This window comes from Sinohyriopsis cumingii, chromosome 1 (genome assembly GCF_028554795.1).
Source record: "Sinohyriopsis cumingii isolate HCF-2022 chromosome 1, ASM2855479v2, whole genome shotgun sequence".
NCBI lineage: Eukaryota > Metazoa > Mollusca > Bivalvia > Unionida > Unionidae > Sinohyriopsis > Sinohyriopsis cumingii.
The window spans coordinates 85,462,288-85,483,677 of record NC_142961.1 but is presented as its reverse complement, the minus strand read 5'-3'; the positions used below and the strand labels follow the sequence as shown (position 1 = coordinate 85,483,677).

The 21,390-nt window shown below is 35.5% G+C and overlaps 1 protein-coding gene across 13 annotated transcripts in view; it reads right to left on the bottom strand.

Moving 5' to 3' along the window:
• Positions 1–21,390, bottom strand: part of LOC149807275 (uncharacterized) — a 181,209-nt gene that overhangs the window by 18,594 nt on the left and 141,225 nt on the right. For 12 of the 13 annotated variants that reach the window (XR_016422200.1, XM_089964394.1, XM_089964370.1 and 9 more), the window contains 3 exons: positions 18,683–18,709; positions 10,336–10,428; positions 6,621–6,821 (listed from right to left, as the gene is read on the bottom strand). Coding sequence is in view for 12 of the 13 variants with exons in the window: in XM_089964394.1 (XP_089820520.1) it covers positions 6,621–6,821; positions 10,336–10,428; positions 18,683–18,709 (321 nt within the window). In the remaining variant the exon portion in view is untranslated. The remainder of the gene's footprint in view (positions 1–6,620; positions 6,822–10,335; positions 10,429–18,682; positions 18,710–21,390) is intronic. The other variant, XM_089964459.1, reaches the window with a different exon arrangement.

Sequence of the window (21,390 nt, the reverse complement as noted above, 5' to 3'; positions counted from 1 at the left end):
TAAGTACCTGAAAATCTGAATAAACATCATGAAATTTGCAAATTTAAATAAATTATCATATATTTTGTAAAGTGTTCCTTTCAAATAAAATTTCTCAGTACACTATAAATATCAATATTTGATGAAATTTTGATCCATGAAAATATCAGTAATAACTACTTGTGGCTACACTTTAAAAAATAATTACCAATTAAATACGTTTTGTCAAGCAAAATTCGTGTTTTAGTTCTATCTTTAAGTTTGGTTTCAATGTAATCATAATAAATGTGATATGCCCTCTTGTATTCCACCATAATAAATGTCAATCTACCATCACAGCTATGTCCATGAGAATTTCTGTGAGAACATAAATAAGTGCCAACTGTGTTTTGATGTTTGATATGTCATAGTGTTTTTTGTATTGTTACAATCAATTAAAAGTATACATACTCTGTATTATCACATTATGTCTTCTGCATAAAAAAAAATGAAGGGGAAGGAATCAAAAACAGTTACAAGACAGGCAATTCCTCAATGCACAAGAGCTAGCAGTCATATAGCATGTCAGGTCAACTCATTATTAATTGACAACTTAATCACTGTTATACATAATATTATTATGAGGGTAACAAATAAAGTATCTACCATAATCAGTGGTTGATCCTCATAATTCGCAGATGTGATCAATGATAGCAAGAGAAGCAAATGAGAGGGTTACTCAGTGCATGAAAAGCTTTGTTTCACAGCTACATTTTGTTATGGAGAGGCAAGGGCCATAGTTTATAGTGAACTTAAAATTCCCAAACTGGCACTCAAAAGTTTATTCAAGGATGAGCAAATATTTCACTATTACATGCACTGAAATTGCGACATCAGCATTTTACTTAGTTTCAATGTTGATGGTTATTGTTTCTTGAATTAAATGTCCATAGTTTTTGAAAAAACAAAATCTTGTTTTGTTATGAATCTCCAGTAACATTTGAATGTATCCTCATTCACTTGCAAAAGCAGTGATGTAATACACAATGTTTTCACAGGTACATATGTTGTGTGCTAAAACTTCACTTCCATATGAGTCATGATAAGGAATAAGGTTTCTATTTTGCATTGGTGTGCACATTTGCATTTTTCTTGCAATTTATTTCATTTTTTTTTTTTAACATCACATTACAGGATTCAAAAGAATTTATTCATCAAATTATGTCAGTGACAAAGTTATCAATGAGTCTTTAAGAATTCATCAGTTTCTTAAGGTTTGCAAATTACGGGATTCACAATTTTGGGGTTCCCCATAATAAATGTATGAATACATTTAAGATATAACTGAATCTGTTTAGAATAAGACTTTTAATAATTGTGATAATTGGAATTTGCAGTATCAATTTTCTTTAATGATTTGTTTGGGTGTTCATTTTCAAAGGCTTTGTCCCAAATAGTACTTTTTATATGACAACAGTTTATAAACATCAAACACTTATTTATGTAAGTTTTAAAAATATATATATTTATTTTTTTAGAAAAGTCATGTACATGTATACTAAATGGATGGTGCTTACAAAATGACATTTGAATTAATATGACAAATTATCCATGTTTTTTAAAGTTGGACATGTCAGTAATAAGTTTCATTTATCAGTTTGTTTGTAGTATGCCCAACTTAACACACAATTCTAAAGACAAAAACTTACATTCATTTTTTTATGAAATTTGCGAGTAAAACAACTGATTTTGGAGGAAGTCAACTTGTTTGCATAGCAGACAATCTGCTAGATCTAGTTCTCATTTTACTGAAGGTTTACAAAATGTTGAGGAAATTTTAAAAAAAAAGTAACAATAAAAACCCTCAAACAGAAACAAACATTTGAAATCTTTTCATTTTTATAACACTGAAATGAGACAATTATGGTAGTCATTTATTATTTTGTATATAAAGTAGTTCCTATGATATTAGTCATTTAACAAACATGTATTCATTGAGAAATGAAAACAATCAACATTACAAACAGATGTAAGTCAATAAAACATGCCATCTGCATTACAGTGAATTTTCAATCAAGCTCAGCTCAAAGAAATTAATCTGTGAATCTGATGGTACTTGTATGTAGAAATTACCTCATAATTTTGGACCTGCCAATATTCTAGAAAGTTGTATGTGGTTTCTCAGACTTATTCATTGGATCTTTAGATCTGTTTATTTTGCAGCAATTTTAAATATAGGGTGATGATAATCATCTATAGATATACTAAACTAAAAAGTTCCTTTACAAAATGATTAAAGATGTGATAACAAACAAGATGTGATTCTATCAATGTTAATATTCCTTGCATTGTTATTTCATCTTGTTTGCAATAACTATTAATTTATTCATAATAACACAATATATCATGTTTTTATTAATCTCCATAATTTTATTATAAATAGTTTTATAAAAGACATGCCCCAATTTTAGTACCACTTACAGAATCTTGATATTGTATCTGAATCAACAAGTCTCTTTTAAACTCTATTACACAGTTACTTCCCCTGCCAACTGCATCTGTTTTCCAACCATACATCTGGATGTCCTTTCAAAGATGACTTGGTTTTAGTTATGTTTCATAAAGCCCCAACCTCCTCCATTTGTCATGGAATCATGACTGTATCAGTATTTTTTGCAGTTTAAAGTCGTGTTTCTCATGTGAAACAATTTGACTTGGCCACTGTGTAATTTATACTTGGTGTTACATACATAGGTAAAAGCACCAAAGTTTTGTGCCTATGATAAAATGAAACATGAACAAGTGCAACAATTTGCCATGGCAGATCCCCATGCTGTTTACGGCATATTTCAAACAGCACTCCTCCAACCCGACAGTGACCCAGGGATCATAACAGAAAATCTGAGTGATCCAGATGCATAACAGGAAATCTGTGACATATATGACATTTTTGCTGCTATGGTGGCGCTATACAGTTTCGAATTTTGCATAGGGTTAGGAATTTAAAGAAAAAGAATGTCCCCGGCTTTCCTCACTGGTTATACTGGCTATTTAAAAAAGACCTTGTATATCTTAGGTATAATGCAAAGAACCTTTAATTCCCTTTATTTTGGTGTATGATTGATGGGTGTACTATGGGTTATAGAGTATACAGCTTGGCCTTACTTCAAATGTGCACCTTTCAAAAAAGTGCTAGCTCTACTTGGTCATTTTCACTTCCTGAACTTCAGAGGTCAATTGTATAAAAAAGAGCCGATAACATTTTTTACATTTTATATATTTGGTAATTCATTCATTGCACTTTCAGAATCTGGTATTGTCTAGTCTGGCAAAATTCATTTTCCCTATTTTAATAGCTGCTATGTATAGTGTACTTTAGACTAATTCAGACTGATTTTTTAACACAAGGGAGCAGTCATTTTAGTTAGCAGTGTGCTTAAATCATGTAAAATTTCCAAAAGTACAATATCCAAAAGAAATATCATCCACATTACATTAATGTAGCATAGAGGTATGCAAACGTTCTCTCCAATGTGCATGTTTTAAATGCGAACTACTTCACCTTACATACGTCACTCTCTCAAAAGTACATATTATCTGGTGAGCGCCACCTATGATGGAATTTAAGAAATTTGATCACAAAATATTTGAAAATGTCATTGTAACTGTAATGATTATACATCTGACCTTTGACCTCTCTCAGAGATGACACCCTTCTTGTTCATAGTAAACACAGGGCGAATATAAATGTTCCATTGATTTCCAAGCAGATGTGGTAATGGACAGACTGGCACACAGACAGACAGAGGGTATTAAAATGTCACCAACACTTTAACAAAACACATGAGGATAATTAGGATTACAATGAAGATTAGGGCTAATCTAGGCTAATTAGGATTAATTTAAGGTATATCATGTAGGTGTGTCAAAACAAGCACCAGAATTTCACACTCAATTATGTTTTATAATTTACTGATGCAGCCAACCTTGCAGTAAGCACCTTGTACTGGGGACAGGTGGGTCAGTGGCAGAGGCAATGTGTCCACCATGGGGGCCATATTAAGGCTCAGTTTGAATTCGTTTTCATTCAGAACCAACTAGACATGATAAGAACTCTTCTGATAAAATCCCCAATGTCAAAATGACTTTTCATTTAAGAGGAGTAGTGACAGCAAGATTTTCAAGACGTCACCACTGTGGCCGTATTGAACATCAATTCAGTACCATTTTAATCCAGGACCAACAAGACATCATGAGAAATCTTCTGGTGAAAACCCCATAATGGTTTGACCTCCATTTTGAAGGAATAACAAAAACATGATTTTCATGAGGGATGTCATGGTACATTATTTCCATTTGACCAACTAGGCATCATAAGAAGTCTTCTGGTTAAAAACACAATGCTGATATGGCAAGCCAGCTAGAAAAAGTAGTTGTAAGATTTTTCCGATGGCCATTGTGGCTTTCAGTGAATACCCCATGCTGGTATGATCATTTATTCAGGTAAGGTAATGATCACAAGATTTATAAGATGATCCTCATTGGTGGCCACACTGGATGTCCAAGCAGCAGCAATTTCATGGCCACACTGGATGTCCAAGCAGCAGCAATTTCATGGCCACACTGGATGTCCAAGCAGCAGCAATTTCATTTCGGACCAACTTGAAATCATGAGAAGTGTTTTAGCAAAAGGTCTCTTGCTGACATGACCTTTCATTTAGTAGAAGTAGTCATAACAAGATTCTCAGGATGGCAGCAGTGGCAGCCACATTGGATATGTGAGTTGCACCATTTCCATCATAACCACTAGACTTCACAAAAGTCTTTTTGTCTTTTTGTTAAAACCCCATGTCAATATGACCATCCATTCTGAAGGAATAGCACAAAAAAAGATTAATCTGATGGACACAACAAGACATAATAACCCTTTACCTTATGCAAGCGCCTTTGGATGCCCCTACTCCATGTGCATACAAGCACCTTTGGATGCCTCTACTCCATTGGCATACAAGAGCCTTTGGATGCCTCTACTCCATTCGCATACAAGCACCTTTGGACGCCTCTACCAGAATAGCATACAAGCACCTTTTGATGCCTGCTGTAAACATCAGCCATTTTGAGTGGGTTTTTGTAGTGCCACCTTTGGGGGAAAACCCTTATTAGACACTACATTCATTTCTGCGAATGACCATTACGTCAGATCTGTGGTCACTGTTTATGCTCTGGTTGAAATCTACTATTTAAAGTAATGGGTCCTATTCTTCACTCTCCAAATGGTGGTTGCAGATTTCGTTCAGTACTTATGAAGTTTTCATGATTAGAATCACAACTATGAAATCTTCAATAACTTAGGTTAAGGCTCTAATATTGATGTAGGCAGCAACTGGCTTTGATAAATTATCAAATTCAGATGACGTAGTGATGTATATGCAGACAAACAACTTGTACATTTCGAGTATGAAAAATGGCAGCTACGGTTGGTCATGTGGCTTCACTGACTTGAAGGTGAATGAGTTCTCTCAAGATTATACAGCACACAAAAATAAAATACTTCCGTGAAAATTAATTACACACCTATAACGATCGGACTTTACTGTTAAATTTTTCCATACATAATAGATGAACACCAAAAATGTTTAACAGCAGTTTTAACCATTTTACATTTTTGCTATTTATCTATTATGTATGGAAAAATTTAAGAGTAAATTGCTTAACAGTTAACAGGCAGGCCTATGTGTAATGAGTCAAATAGGTAACAGGTGTTCTATTTATAGTGCACTGCACTGAGTAACTTTGATACATGTGTATTGAAGGGCTAAAACGCCATATACTCTATGAGATAAAGGGATAAGAAATCCTCAGGTGAAAGTCCATGTCAATATAACTTCCTGTTCAGTAGTAGCAATAAAAGATTTTCAAGATAGCTGCCACTGCTGTCTTATTAAACATCAGACTGGCACCATTTCTATTTAGAACCAACAGGACATCATAAGAAGTCTTTTGGTGAAACACCATGTTGATATGACCATCCTTTTTGAAGGATTAGCAATACAAAAATTTCAAGGGATGGTCACTGTGGCAGCCATATTAGACATCAGGATTAGCAACATATTCATTTAGGACCAGCTACACCATGGAATGAATGATTGTGTAAAGTTTCATGACAAAAGCAGCTTTAATAGGACAAGTAGTGAAAACAAACTTGTGCTAATGGACAGACAGACAGACAAACAATGGATGAAAAACCATCCCATACGCTCATCTGGACTATGACCAGTATAGTTAAAAAGTAAAAAGTAAAAAAGTAAAAAAATTTAAGCAGAATTATCCTAGCTGAATCCCTAAAGTAAAAATCCTGAATTTGACCCTAAGGGTCTTGTGTTTCAATCCCACTCTGGCTACTGATGATTTGCCATTATGCAAGGCACAAAGCCTTGCATGCTAATTTTGCAAAACTGGAAGTAAAACTGCATCTGCTTCAAGACAGATGAATAAGTATTAATTTGCAATGAACTAGTATCACAGCAAGAGGGAGTCATGCACTCCCAGTCACTTAAATCATGGAAAGCTGTATAAGTTCCAGCCTAATGTGCCTATAATATGTTCAAGATAACTTTAACTCCAACCTATTTTTTAAAAATTGTCATTAATGGAAGATATACCTTTAATTCCACAAATCCCACAGTATATTTTGTGCTTGATCCATCAAAAGGATGATGGCCTTCAACTCTTGTGTAGCCTGGCGGCAAAGCAACCCTCTTGGTATTTGGTTCTTTCTCTTTCTCCTTTCCTACCTCATCTTCTTCTTCTGAATTTCTATTTTTATGTTCTTCTGCAAACCCACTATCCTTACTTAGTTGTCGCTGAAATAAATGCAAAAGGAAGTTGTCAAAAAAATGCCAACAAACAACTATGAATATAATGCAAAGAAACAAAATGTAGACCAAGAAGAGCCTACCATAACATACAGTAAATTCCATCAATGAGTCTTGGGGATCTAACAAATTATCCCATTATATACTGATATTGTTATATGACAATATGAAAATGAAATTTCAGTTTCCCTAGAATTAAAACATGATCATTATATGGTGTTTATTGCTTCATCTGTTTTCACTGTATGTGGGTTTTACTGATATGTAGTCCAATCACAGGTGTCAGCTCTGTGACACTGATAATTCCTATATGTTATCCAACCTCACAAAATGTCCTTTTTTGATGGACTAGCAGTTGATACTGGGTGTGAAAGATTATATAATTTGTCTTAACACAGGTAAACAAATTTGCTCCTATCCCTTATTTGTAGGGCAGGCAATGTGCTCTGCCATCCTTGGCAGCTGCCATGTCTTAGATTTCTAGAGCTTTAATATACTATACCTGGGCATTTTGGGTTTCAACCTCGCATCATGACCCTATATTCTTTTTCACTTGCAGTGTAAATATTATCTTAAATGCACTAAGAGTGCATAATAAATATGTTCTCTTGCAAAGTGGATGTACTCAGAAGAGACCTTTGCTGTGCTTCAAATGCCCTCATAGACAACTAGTATCCTACATTGACAAGCAGCCAGTACCCTGCTCTGACATGCAACATGACTAAAAAATTTTGATGTCTGATCAGCTAATGTCAGATCAATGTCAATCAGCTGTCAAACATTTTGATTTGAATATAGGACTGAGCATAACAATGTATTTATAACTATTTGGTTCTAGGTTTGAGAACATCAAACTCTATCTGCTTTACTTTTTGGGTCAGTTTCTGGAAAACTTTCCAAAAGTTCTGCCCAACATATGCTTATTGTAAAATACAAGCAAACTTTGACATAGTTTGTTTTGTTTTCCTTTGGTTGGCATGGTGTTCATGGCGCAGCAAAAAAAGAAGTTTTTCCATACCAAATCAACTGGAATAATGTGCCTTGTCCAGGCACACACAGCATTGGCTGACCAAGGCTGATCCGATGGTAGAATTCAGGTCTGTACCTTTATGATAATGAGTATGAGTACAGCATGTTAGTGACTGCCACAACAGCTCCTAGTTTTGGATTAAACTCATTTATGAATACACAAGCATAATTAATGACTAATAATCAATTTGGAAAATTATTATATGCTCTTGCTTAAACGTCAACTTCAAGTGCAAATTGTATAGAACTGGATCTGATATAACACAATGTGCCAGAAGATCCGAGTTTTAGCGGATTGTTAGGAGTAGTTAGTTAGAACAAACATAGACCCTGATCTGCTGGCACATCATGTCATGGAAGATCAGAGTCTATATTATTTGCAGTTGGGTTCAACTTATAAGCAAATATGTATGGCATACAGATTGAAATGCAATCTGATTACATCAGACTTTTGCCTTTGTAAATCTGATGAAACAACCCATAATGATACAGAACATATAATGATGTAAGCATTGTGAGACAGACGGATAAACATGTAAATAAAAAAGCAACTCACACAAGAATTATGTGGACTACTTTTTGTGTATGATGATGCTGCATAATCCAAATATATTAAAATTGTCATAAGGGCAAGACAGTAGGTCAATGTGACCTATTTATGAAAGATATAATTACCAGTTTTCAGAAAGAATGCACTGATCATTATTTTTATGATTGTATAAACTATACCACAATTGATTTAATATGAATTTGAATAAAACACTGGCATGGCATGACTCTCACATTTTTACCAACTTTTCACTGATTTATTTTGATTGCTGAATTACTGCAATTGTTTACTGTCAAATTAAATGAGTCTGATTTGTGAAGTTGATAATTTTTAATCTAATTTGCAATGAAACATTAACAAAAACACTACAAGATTTTATATGTACTTGTCTTGAATGCATTGTGCAAATGCTTGCTCAAAAAATCAGCATATGTGCCTTGGCAACAAGCAATGCCATTGTTAAAATAAGTTTATCATATGAACTGATGAACTAACTGATCAACCTAATAAGTAACTGCAATTCATCAACATTAATCCCACTGCAAAAATGTACTGCAACAGTTATTTAACAAGTGCCACTGCAGGTTGTCAGCCAGCGGTCATGTGATAAATGAGATGACAACAAATCAATTAGTTCTTTGGCAAACAATTAATTCTATCTCTTATGTCTATTCTTTAATAAGAAAAATGAGATGTTTTGTGTGTAAACATCACCTGGTGGCCGTATTGAGGGTCAGATCAGGACCATTTTCATTTATTACCAGTTAGGGGTTCTAGTGAGAAGTCCATGTCGATACTGACTTTACATTTAGAATCAAGTGGGGTGCTGGTAAGAACCTAATACCAAAACAACTTTCCATTTAGAACCAAATGGGTGCTGGTAAGAACCTAATGCCAATACAACTTTCCATTTAGAACAAACTGGGGTGCTGGTAAGAACCTAATGCCAATACAACTTTCCATTTAGAACCAACTGGGGTGCTGGTAAGAACCTAATGCCAATACAACTTTCCATTTAGAACCAACTGGGGTGCTGGTAAGAACCTAATGCCAATACAACTTTCCATTTAGAACCAACTGGGGTGCTGGTAAGAACCTAATGGCAATACAACTTTCCATTTAGAACCAAATGTAGTGCTGGTAAGAACCTCATGCCAATATAACTACATTTAGAGGTGCTGATAAGAACCTAATGCCAATACAACTCTCCATTTAGAACCAAATGGGTGCTGGCAAGAACCTAATGCCAATACAACATTCCATTTAGAACCAACTGGGGTGCTGGTAAGAACCTAATGCCAACACAACGTTCCATTTTGAACCTACTGGGGTGTTGGTAAGAACCTAATGGCAATACAACTTTCCATTTAGAACCAACTGGGGTGCTGGTAAGAACCTCATGCCAATATAACTGTACATTTAGAGGTGCTGGTAAGAACCTGATACCAATACAACTTTCCATTTAGAACTAAATGGGGTGCTGGTAAGAACCTAATGCCAATATAACTATACATTTAGAGGTGCTGGTAAGAACCTAATGCCAATACAACTTTCCATTTAGGAGGAATGACAGTAACAAGAGTTTCTAGAGAGCTACCATGATGTCCATATTGGATCAGCAGCCTTTTCCTTTAGAACTATACCTTAGCATAAATGTCTGCATAAAGTTTCATGGTAAAGTAGTCTAGCAGAAGTAGCGATAAGAAACTTATGCTTAGGGATTAATAGATGATAGTCAACAGCCCATTCTAGAAACTGTTCTGGTTAATGACCATCAGAGCTAAAACTTGGGGTTAAGGTCACAGAGGAAACATATATAAATTTAGAACCAACTGGGGTACTGGTAAGAACCTAATGGCCAATACAACTTTCCATTTATATAAATTTTTTTTTTACATTGTGTTTTGTGATTTGGATGTTTACCATACACTTGGGATCACACTTCTCTATCAATCCATTAGGTAAGTTGTAAATGGTATCTTCCTTTTCATTATCATCTTTTTCATCTTTGTCATCCTGTGAAAAAAAGACAGATGAAAAATAAATGTTACAGAGCTGAAGCATGCCATATATTTTGTGCACAATGAAACATACAGTTTGGTCAAGAGCAAAATGCAAATGTTTTGTCCCATCGCCTAGTCTTCACTGTCTGGTTTTATCTTATGGTCAGGTTGCTATTCATACAGAGTCCTGATAAATACCTTCAACAGATTATTGGTCTCCATTCAAATTACCAATGATTAGTTAAGAAATGTGCAAATAAGACATTGTACAATATTTTAATTGTTAATTTTCGATCTTCCATTGTTATGATATTTTCTTTCTAGATCATTACAAGCATAGTTCAGTGAATAATTCACTCACTAAAATATTTATAAACTACAATTGCCATGGATCAGCTACAAGTCCTATGCTGACCTACTCTTTCACTGGGGGGAGGGGGCTACAAGTCATATGCTGACCTACTCTTTCACTACAAAAGATGCCTTTTCAACAGGCGAAATTGTTTTTTATTTTTTTATTTTATCTTCACAAAAACTGTGCAACTTGCATTAAATTTTACTAACCCAAAAATAACTTTTATTTGCCCAGATTAGTTACGCACAGCATCAGATGCCTCTATGAGTCAACATCACAGATTTAGATCTACCATGGCATGTTGCATTAGACAGATCAGAGTACACTATTAATGATTTTGATTTTGGACAAACCATGTGAACTTGCTTCTGCCCACTTGAACATGGGTGCACAGTCTGCTAAGTAAAAAATTGCCAGGAACAAGATTCTACATCAGGAAGAGGGGATTTAAATTCTAAAAATAGCTCAGAATATCTTGCATTTTACACAAACTTATAAATTCATAGCATATACTGACTATATCATTAACAATACATTGAGATAACAAAGAAATACAAATCTTGAGTCATGCTGGAGGGGGGTGGGGGGTTTGCATCATACATGTGTCACTCATGCTTGAATATCTTAACAGTATTTGTAATTTATATAAAGTAATGAGCCATGGTCAAAGAGGCTTACAAGTACAAGTCCAAATGAAAACTGTACAGACCAAGATCTGTGGTCGCATAATGTACCACATCATAGATTGATGAACAAGTAATCAGTGGAACAAACAACACAGATCTATTGGCGCATCAGGCAATGGCAGATCAGGGGGGCCTATGTTGTTCACAGTTGGACTCGACAACTTATAAAAGATTATATATGGTACATTGATGTCAAAAGCAACTGAAAGACTTCCTGTTTTTCTTTTGTGCCATTAAATTTCTCTTACTTCAACCATGAAATCAGAAGTAAGAAGCACCCAAACTAAAAAGTAAGTAATATATAATGCTGATTCACATTTTTTAAAAACTATATCTTTAATGTATTTGAAAGTAAAACTCTGGGAAAAGATACAAGTCAGTTACATTTGCCATGCTGTACCTTCATCTTGGGGCAAGGGGGAGTGGCACTGCATGATATGTGAAAAACTGTCTATAGATGATATATAACTGGCTAAGTTTCATTAACATATCTTCAATGGATCAAAAATGATTCTTTGGAGAAGAAACAAAGTCACAAAATCACATATTCCCCTGCTGTGACCTTTGGTTTGATGAGGTTATGGTACATAACACACCAATGATATTTAATTGCATGTGTGTGTGTATGCAGAGGACTTAATATATCTAATGACCAAACAAATAGACATACACCCATATGAAAACAATCATTTTAATTTGTACAAAACAGAAGGTGGCCACAGTCTGCATGTCAAGATCAAAACAATGCTGTTACATGTGTGACTTCTACGTTCAAAAGTGGAGTGCAAGGATCATGTTGCAGAATCACGTGGTTCATCTTAATAATAATTCATCCATATATGAAGAAAATCTATCAGGGTGTCTAGGGAATATAACTGAATGAAGAAACTTTAACCAAAACCTTAACACAATTTTCATTGTGACCTTGAATCCAAGATCAAAGGGGCAAAAGATTTCTATGACTGTGACCTTAACTCCAAGGTTAAAGGGGCAAGAGCATATATTGTGAAATGAATTAACTAAGCTTCATAAGAATGTGTGATGAATATCCATCACATGGAAACGTAGGTAAATTAAATTTTTTAACCAAAAACCTTAGCACACTGTTGATGTTACTGCTGCCACAATTGGAAAAGTTATTGCTATGTCTCACTTCACACAAAAGTGATCTTCACAAAAATATACACTACTGAATATAAGAGGAATGTAAAGTTTGAACTTTTTCATGTTTTCTTCTTTTGCAACAAAAGCAAAGACATAATGCAAAATACACAAAGTATATGTACACATGGAATTGCAATTTTTAAAAATTATCTCATATTGTATTTTTCCATCCATTTATCCTCTTAATTTGACCATCTGTGTGTCCATGTATGGACCCATCCATTAACCTGTTCAACCAATTAAAGGAGCATTGTTCAAGTTTAATTTGGATAAAGGAAGTTACAGGATATATATATATATATATATATATATATATATATATATATATATATATATATATATATATATAGATATATATATGCACACACACACAATATTGCACATTTTGTAAATAACTATGTCAATTTTGTATACTTTTCGAATGCATGGCATTCAAAAAATAAAACTTCAAACACACTTGCTATTTATTATATTTATATTTATTGCTTCACATCTGGTCAAATATTGAAGTTTAGCATAAATAGGAAATATCAGCTAGCCAGGTACATGATTTAAGAAATGCAACCAAGGTGTAAAGAAGCAAAATACTACATGTGTTAGAGTTTATTTGTGTAGATGATATACACTGAGAATGAGAGAGAGAGAGCATGCATGTGTTACGCTAGATGTTTTATTACTCGGAGGAAAATTAATGCTATTGCATTGGCCGGTATTTCAGTCAGGTTTCCTTTCTATAGTTAACTTTAATGAAATATATACCCATTCTAAGTACTCAACCCTACCTTCTGAGCCATAGTAAGGGTTAACAACTCCAAAAATGGTGAGGAAATTAAAAAAATTTAAACTATGCCCAAGAAACACAACTTTATTGTCCCCCCACTATCTCCATTACTACTATATAGTTGTAGATATGTATTACTATACACCCATATTTTCCAGAATACAGACAATTATAAATAAAAGTAAAACTGAAAAGGAATTCCGGTGTTTGATGTGATCAGATTTGATATGAAGGTAGGAGACATTAATGTTATTAACATTATTTCTACAAGAGTCACTTTGAAGCAACGGCGGCTCAAACTAATGGCTATGCAGCAAGAAGTATGGAAGAAAAGCTCGATTCCCTCTGGCCGAAAAACAATAGATCAAATGCTGGCCTTTCATAGCATACTTTTGATCATGTCAATTCTAGCACTTCCATCCTAATAGCACATTTACACGCTATCTACATTTCTCAAGTAATCCCACAATTATTAACTGAGTACAGTTTGAAAAGTCCTAGATTTTCATGTTACTGACACTAGGCAGAATCCACCACGATGCCAGCCTGGACATGACAAGTTGTGTCACATATGACCCATTATTGATGAAGTTTCCAAAATGCAAGGGTCATAAAGAGCGGAGTGGATGTAGGAATGGTTGCTTATAACCTTCAAGCAATATTTGCACGCAGACTAAGTTTGGAATAAAAGTCTGGGAACGAGCAGACCCACACATAATGGTTATGTACACGAGTTCCAGGTGTATACAGGAAGAGAAGAGAGCCAGACTGGACAGATGAAATAAGAGGGGCCTTGGTATCCGCATTGTCACAGATTTTACTGAGAAAATATGCTGCAAATCAGATGTAGTTTACATGGACAAACTTTTTCTCGATCCTGGCGCTGTTTGAATCACTAAGAAAAGATCAAATTTATTTCTTTAATACTTTATTAGGTAACAGAAAGGAAATACCAAGTGCAGTAAAATCTGTCAAATCAAAGAACAGAGGAGACAGTATGATGATGGCAAAAGGCAATTTATATGCTGTAGCATAGAGGGACAAAGAAACTGTCCATTACCTTTCAACAAATTGTGACTCAAGACAGCAGGATTGTATGAAGCAAAAAAATGGAACCTATACCTATAACTGTTAGGACAATTCTTCCATATTCCCAAATCAGCAGCTATGAAGCTATCATTTGGGTACAGAAGCATCAGGCTCTGGTAATCAGCCCCCAAATCAGCTGCAATAGTAACTCATGCAGCCAAGCAGAGCAGACAACTACTACAGCAGCACTAGTAGTTCAAGTGTTAAAATGGATTTTACCCCCACCAAAAGCTACAATTTAATATTAGTAATATATAACATGCTGCTACTGCATAGCTGAATTCATCAGTTTGGTAAAAGGCTGATAATTCCACAACTGGCAAAGGAGATTTTATTTTAGAAGGAATACTCATCCTCAATACTGAATGGAAGCATACTGCTGAATGGTATTTGCATGGGCCACTTGTTCTGCTATGACCAAGAAAATATGCCTTTGCTTAAGTAAGCCAGTGAATGATGGTAAAAGGAGGAAACAGCAGTGTCATATCATCAAAACATGGCTTTCATTCAGAGAAGAATGAGTTACACCGGTCCATGATTAACAATGCTTGATGGGATTTAATTTTCATGAATGAAAGGCCCCTCTTGGCAAGATACTGATAGTTATTGCTTCCTGCCTTGAAATATCAGCTGAACCTTTAAGGGGAAGGAATAGACACATCCTACAATTTCTTCTCCCTTTAGAAGCTGATGAATAAAAGTGTAAAGCCCTAACATAAAAGTCTGTCTTGATCATTTCCAGCGCATATATGATTGAGACTGGGGATCTCACTAAGGAGTGCAGCAACCTATGAACTTGATTTTTAAAAAAACCAAATAGTTGGCCAAACAGAGAAACCAACTTGTAATTTCCCCAGAAGCTTATTCAACATTTTTCTACATACGGGACATAAAGTTCACTCCTTCATCTCATGGATGCTAAGGACAGCAAGAGAACAGTCTTTTAGGTAAGGTAATTGAAGGAAGCAAAAAGGTTCAAAGGAGGTTTTAGTAAGCATCCACATGACATAAGAGAGATTCAATAAAGACATTATCAAGCAAGTCACAAGTCTTTGCAGCATGAAATACAAGATCAGGTCTGATAAGTTAGTGTCTGCCTTGATAGCCGGGTTGTTAGAAAATGTGATTATGTTGGTCAGGGCTGCACCTGTAGCCCTTGATAGCAGGAACTGACCATCATTACTCTTTACAAAATGAAGAGAAGAAAATCAGCCACTGCACTTATAAAGGGACAGCTAGGATTGACAAGTTTCCTATTGTACCAATTACAAACAATTCACCACTTTGCGTCACAGTCCTAAGACACTGACTGTCTCGTGGACTGAATGATGCACCCGAAAACTTTGCTTGAAAACTTGACTTGGCAGAGAGATCATTGGAAATGAGCCAAGCATCAAGGTGGAGAATCTGTGGGCTCTTATACAGGAGTAAGCCCCTGTGCTGCAACAGAAGGTTTATCCTCTTGGGTAATGTCTTGGGATTTGGACAAGAAGACTACTGAACCACAACTGTTGGGGCCAAAGAGGGACACTCAAAATGAGCTGAGCAGTGGAGTACCTTTCTTTGTAAAGTACCAGTGGGATCATCCCAAAGGGTGGGAAGGCACAAATGAACAGATGATCTCAATTCAAGCTGAAAGCATCCACTGCCCAGGTTCTCTGGTCAAGGAAATGGGAAATGTAAAAGGTGAGCTTGTTGTTGAGCCTAGTCGCAAACAAATCCACCAGTAGTATCACCCAAAGTCAGAAGAGGAAATCTGCTATGGACTGGTGTTGCACCCATTTTATTAGGACTATCTTCATCTTCCTTGACAAAATGTCTGCTAAACTATTATTTTTGTCAGAAATGTGGCAAACTCAGAGGATAAATCATTTCATGGCTACCTAGGATGGTTGCTCCAAACCTTCATGAAGAGAGAGGGTGCATGTGTGCCTCCTTGTCTCCAGAGGTACACAACCACTGTGTTGTCAGAAGAGACCTTCAAACAGCACCCTCGTATTGTGCTGACACCCCCTTGATGGGCTGAGATCACCCATTACCTAACTGTTGATGAAGATTCTTTACAGGACTAAAATCACTGAAGAATCAGTACTTCCAGCTCCAAATGAGTGCCCCATCCAGTCTGTGAAACATCTTTGATAATACTGGAGTGGGGTTTGGGGTCTTCAGACTTGCACCTGTTCTGATTAATCCACCAGATTAGATTATGATGGAAATCCAGACCAAAGAAATTAGACGATCCCTGTGCAGTTTCCAGTTAACCATAAGGAGAAACTGGAGAGGATGGAAGTGCAGTCTGCCTCAGGGAACATGGTCTGCAGCAGAGTCCAAGATTCCCAGAAGACAAAGAAAAAGACAAGCTGACAATGTGGTCTTGACACACAGTGTCATGAACTTGATTCCTACATAGATGAAATCTTGAGAAGGAAGAAGCTCCAATTTCTCTAGGCTGGGTAAAAGACCCAGCCTGGTCATTATGGACCATCAGCAAGACACATCTGGCTGGAAGAACTGGACATTTTTGATTAACCAATCACTTGAAATATTGGAAGATTGGGATACCTAGTGACTTTAAATGGGCTGAAACTACTCTCACAACCCTGGTAAAGGCTCTGGGTATGGAGGCTAGGCTGAATGGAAGTGTGCAAAATTGAGCAGTTAACATGTTCCAGTCACATTGGGAAACACAAAAATCCATCAGTTTTCATCACTTTCATTTAAGTTTGGTGCTGACTTCCTTTGAAGAAAATTTCTTTGTTTTTATTGATGATTGTAATCAGCTTTCTTTGATGAAGGGTGCATGTGTTATTGAAGTTACTGCTAAAGGAAGCTTTGAAGAACCAAACAAAAGCCCATTTCATATTGTGGCAGCAAAATCAAATAACTATTGCACGAGTGAGACTGATTTTTTTTCCATTTACTGAGTACATTTTTATAACAATCAGTGCTTCAAAGGTATGTTTCCTTTGATATTTTAGCAAATTATTTTATCTGGGTACATTTTTAAAAAGAAATTGGCTGTTGTTTGGTCTATATTAGTTACTGTTCCTCCCTGCCTATTGAATAAAACAATAAGATGTGTTTTTTTTACATTTGTGGTAGCAGCGTGATGCTGCCTTCCACGCATGCATCAACAATTTAACAAAGGGGTATTCTGAAGGCTATAATTCTGACCGAAAAGAAGAGGAATTTTACGTACCATCCACATATAAATGTCAGTCTTTGTAAATATATTAATTACTAGCAAGTGGCCAAAAATCCAATGAAAGATAGACTGCAAGATAATGCCTTGTCCGGTTTATCTCCGTTACCAGAAATGTCAACAACAAAAAGCAGATATCTCACAACATACAGTACTCATGATAGATGTCAAGATAAGCAGATTATGATATAACAATGCAATGTTTAGATGGTTTGTCTACATGGACACAGAATATGTTTAAATAACAACAGATAAATGTCAATGCATTTTATATCCAGTTTGCAGCTTCCTTGCCAATAAAAAAAAACGCCAGATGGTATATTTTGCTGCCAATAAGAAGAAAAAAATCCAAGTCTGCAACATTGGTGAAGCCCTACGCAATCCCAGAAAAAACTTTTTGCACGTTATTTTTCATACATTTAAGAAGAAAAAAACTACTTTTTTGTCCACGAGAAAAATACATATAAAATTTCAGGAGTCACACCACGATCATCTTTTTTTGTTCATACATGATCTCTTTCCCACAATGATAATAAACTTTTTTTGTTTTTTTTTCCTTTTAAGGAAGAAAGTTTTTCATGCACAAGAAAAATACATGTATATGAAATTTCAGGAGCCACACCACATCTGTATTATATATGAATTTGTGTTATAATGGAGCGTGCTATAGCAGCAGTCACATTGCATATGTAAAAATTATTTGCATGGACTAAGACTATACTAATTTACTAACAGGGGCATTCTAGAATTCTACTTTCCAGTCCAGAGGTTGAATCATACATTAGGGATATGATCTGTCTGAAAAGAGTAATCTATGCAACAGCAACAGGTTAAGTATTACTTATTTTAAAACAGTTACTATGTCTATCACATTGTTTTAAAAGGTTGGGTACAATAATAGTGAACAATAGAAGCTGTTACAACAATCAGACATACATTCTTTTAGTACTGCATGATGCAATTAATTAAAAATAAACTAAAATGCCTTACCTGACTCATCAGAGCTTGAGTTTGACACTAAACATTAATACCACATTATTATTATTATTATTATTATTATTATTATTATTATTATTTTTAGTATTATTATTACTATTATTATTGATTTTAGAATAATTCATCAATTTGATCAACCTTCATGTTCTTTTTCATAAATAAAAGTAACATGATATATCAAAGAAAAGCAATTATATAACTATGTACCTAACTGGGTAAAAAGAATAGTCCTGAATTATGTTGAAATGGCTGTCTGACCTCAAATTCTACAACTTTCCTTAAAATGTTTGTGGGTGTCGGGGGAGGCTTTCTATAATTGGTGGTGGGTGTAGGGGTAGGCTTTCTATAATTGGTTGTGGGTGTAGGGGAATGCTTTCTATAATTGGTTGTGTGTGCAGGGGGAGGCTTTGTTTTTCTATAATTGGTTTAGACAATCAAAAGCATTACCCTCATTTCTCATCTATTTCACTCTAAAGTGCAAATATATAAACAGCAATCCTATTTTCTCATGTACAAAATATACCCAATTGCAAACAGAACCCAGAAAATCAGCTACCAAGCCTCATGGGCATAACTTATTTCTGAGCCTCATGGGCTAAAATGCATTATTGAGTCTTACTAGCATGAACTTCTCACTTCACCTTATGAGCATACGTTCATTAATGGGCACGAACTCACTACAGAGCTTTACTGGCATGAACTTCTCACTTCACCTTATGAGCATACGTTCATTAATGGGCATGAACTCATTACAGAGCTTTACTGGCATTAACTTCCCACTTGCCCTTATGGGCATACATTCATTACTGGGCATGAACTCATTACAGAGCTTTACTGGCATGAACTTCCCACTTGCCCTTATGGTCATACATTCATTAATGGGCACGAACTCATTACAGAGCTTTAATGGCATGAACTTCTCACTTGCCCTTATGGTCATACATTCATTAATGGGCACGAAGTCATTACAGAGCTTTACTGGCATGAACTTCCCACTTGCCCTTATGGGCATACATTCATTAATGGGCACGAACTCATTACAGAGCTTTAATGGCATGAACTTCCCACTTGCCCTTATGGTCATACATTCATTAATGGGCACGAACTCATTACAGAGCTTTACTGGCATGAACTTCCCACTTGCCCTTATGGGCATACATTCATTAATGGGCATGAACTCATTACAGAGCTTTAATGGCATGAACTTCTCACTTCACCTTATGGTCATACATTCATTAATGGGCACGAACTCATTACAGAGCTTTACTGGCATGAACTTCTCACTTCACCTTATGGTCATACATTCATTAATGGGCACGAACTCATTACAGAGCTTTACTGGCATTAACTTCCCACTTCACCTTATGAGCATACGTTCATTACCAAGCCCATTGGGGATGAACTCATTGCTGAGCCTCATGGGCATGAACTCCTTGCTGAGCCTCATGGACATAAACTCATTACTGAGCTTCATGGTCATAAACTCATTACTCAACACCGAGTCTCATGGGCATAAACTAAATTTTTATCCCATTGCTTTCAAAGGGTTGTGGGATATTGTGATATCAATCATCCAAGTGTTGATCAACACATACCATATCAGACTGGGACCCATGGAATTATCTCCCTACTGTAAATAACTTGGGAACTATGTAGATCCCCATCCTATAAACACACACACACACATGCACGCGCGCACATGTGCACACACACACACACACACACACATTTAAAGTGCTGGTAGAAAGCAATTTGACATACCTATATAAAATTGTGAGATGGAACTTGAATATGCATACATAAACTTGGTTTCAACAGCGGGTTATTGCTTTTATATTATCTAGACCAGTGATGAATTTCCACTTATTAAACATTATCAACATAAGAAAGTAAAGTGAAAAAAATATAACCCCATTGACTAAATTAATTAAGCATGGTAGACAATTTCATAAAAATCCCTTCAGCATTCATCACCCCTTGTCTCTCATGCATGAGGGACAAAAATACATGCACGTTTAAATTTGTAGAGTGAGAGGGAAGAAGAATCTGAGTTGCACAATACCCTTGAACTTGAATTTGCACCAAGTAACCTATCAGAACCTGGATCAACACAATAGTATGTGTATACTTTCCACTGTATATATCTACAGTGTTCACAATACTAATGACAAAAAGTGACACATACTGCTATTTAATGCTTTTTATATTGTTTTATTGTTTACTTTTTAAACTCATATTAGGGTTCTAGAAACATTACTTTTAAATATTAAAATGTCTGAAGTCTGCCATCCCTCTATCTCTTTGTCTCTCAATGTGTTAGTTGGTCAAGCAGCAGAGTAATTGATCAGCTAAGAAACATAGGGGTGCAAAATAAAAAAGATACTCTTATGGTAAGTGTTCCCAAACCACCCTCCCCCTCCCTCTCTGCTGACTGGTCTGTTAGCATATTAGTTTTATTGTAGTGTTTCTCTCTCTCTCTCTCTCTGGACCATCATCACAAGCTATGAGCATGAAACAATGAGCCTAGCAAATTTTCACCTGTGTTATTTGGCAATGTTTCTGGATCCTTGAATGGTGGAAAGATTTATTGACCAAATGAAAGAGGACAGAGAGAGATGGAGGATAAAAACAGTCTTAAATTAATTAAGCATAATAATGACTTATATCAATTGTAAATAAATTTAAATGTTTGAATTACCTCT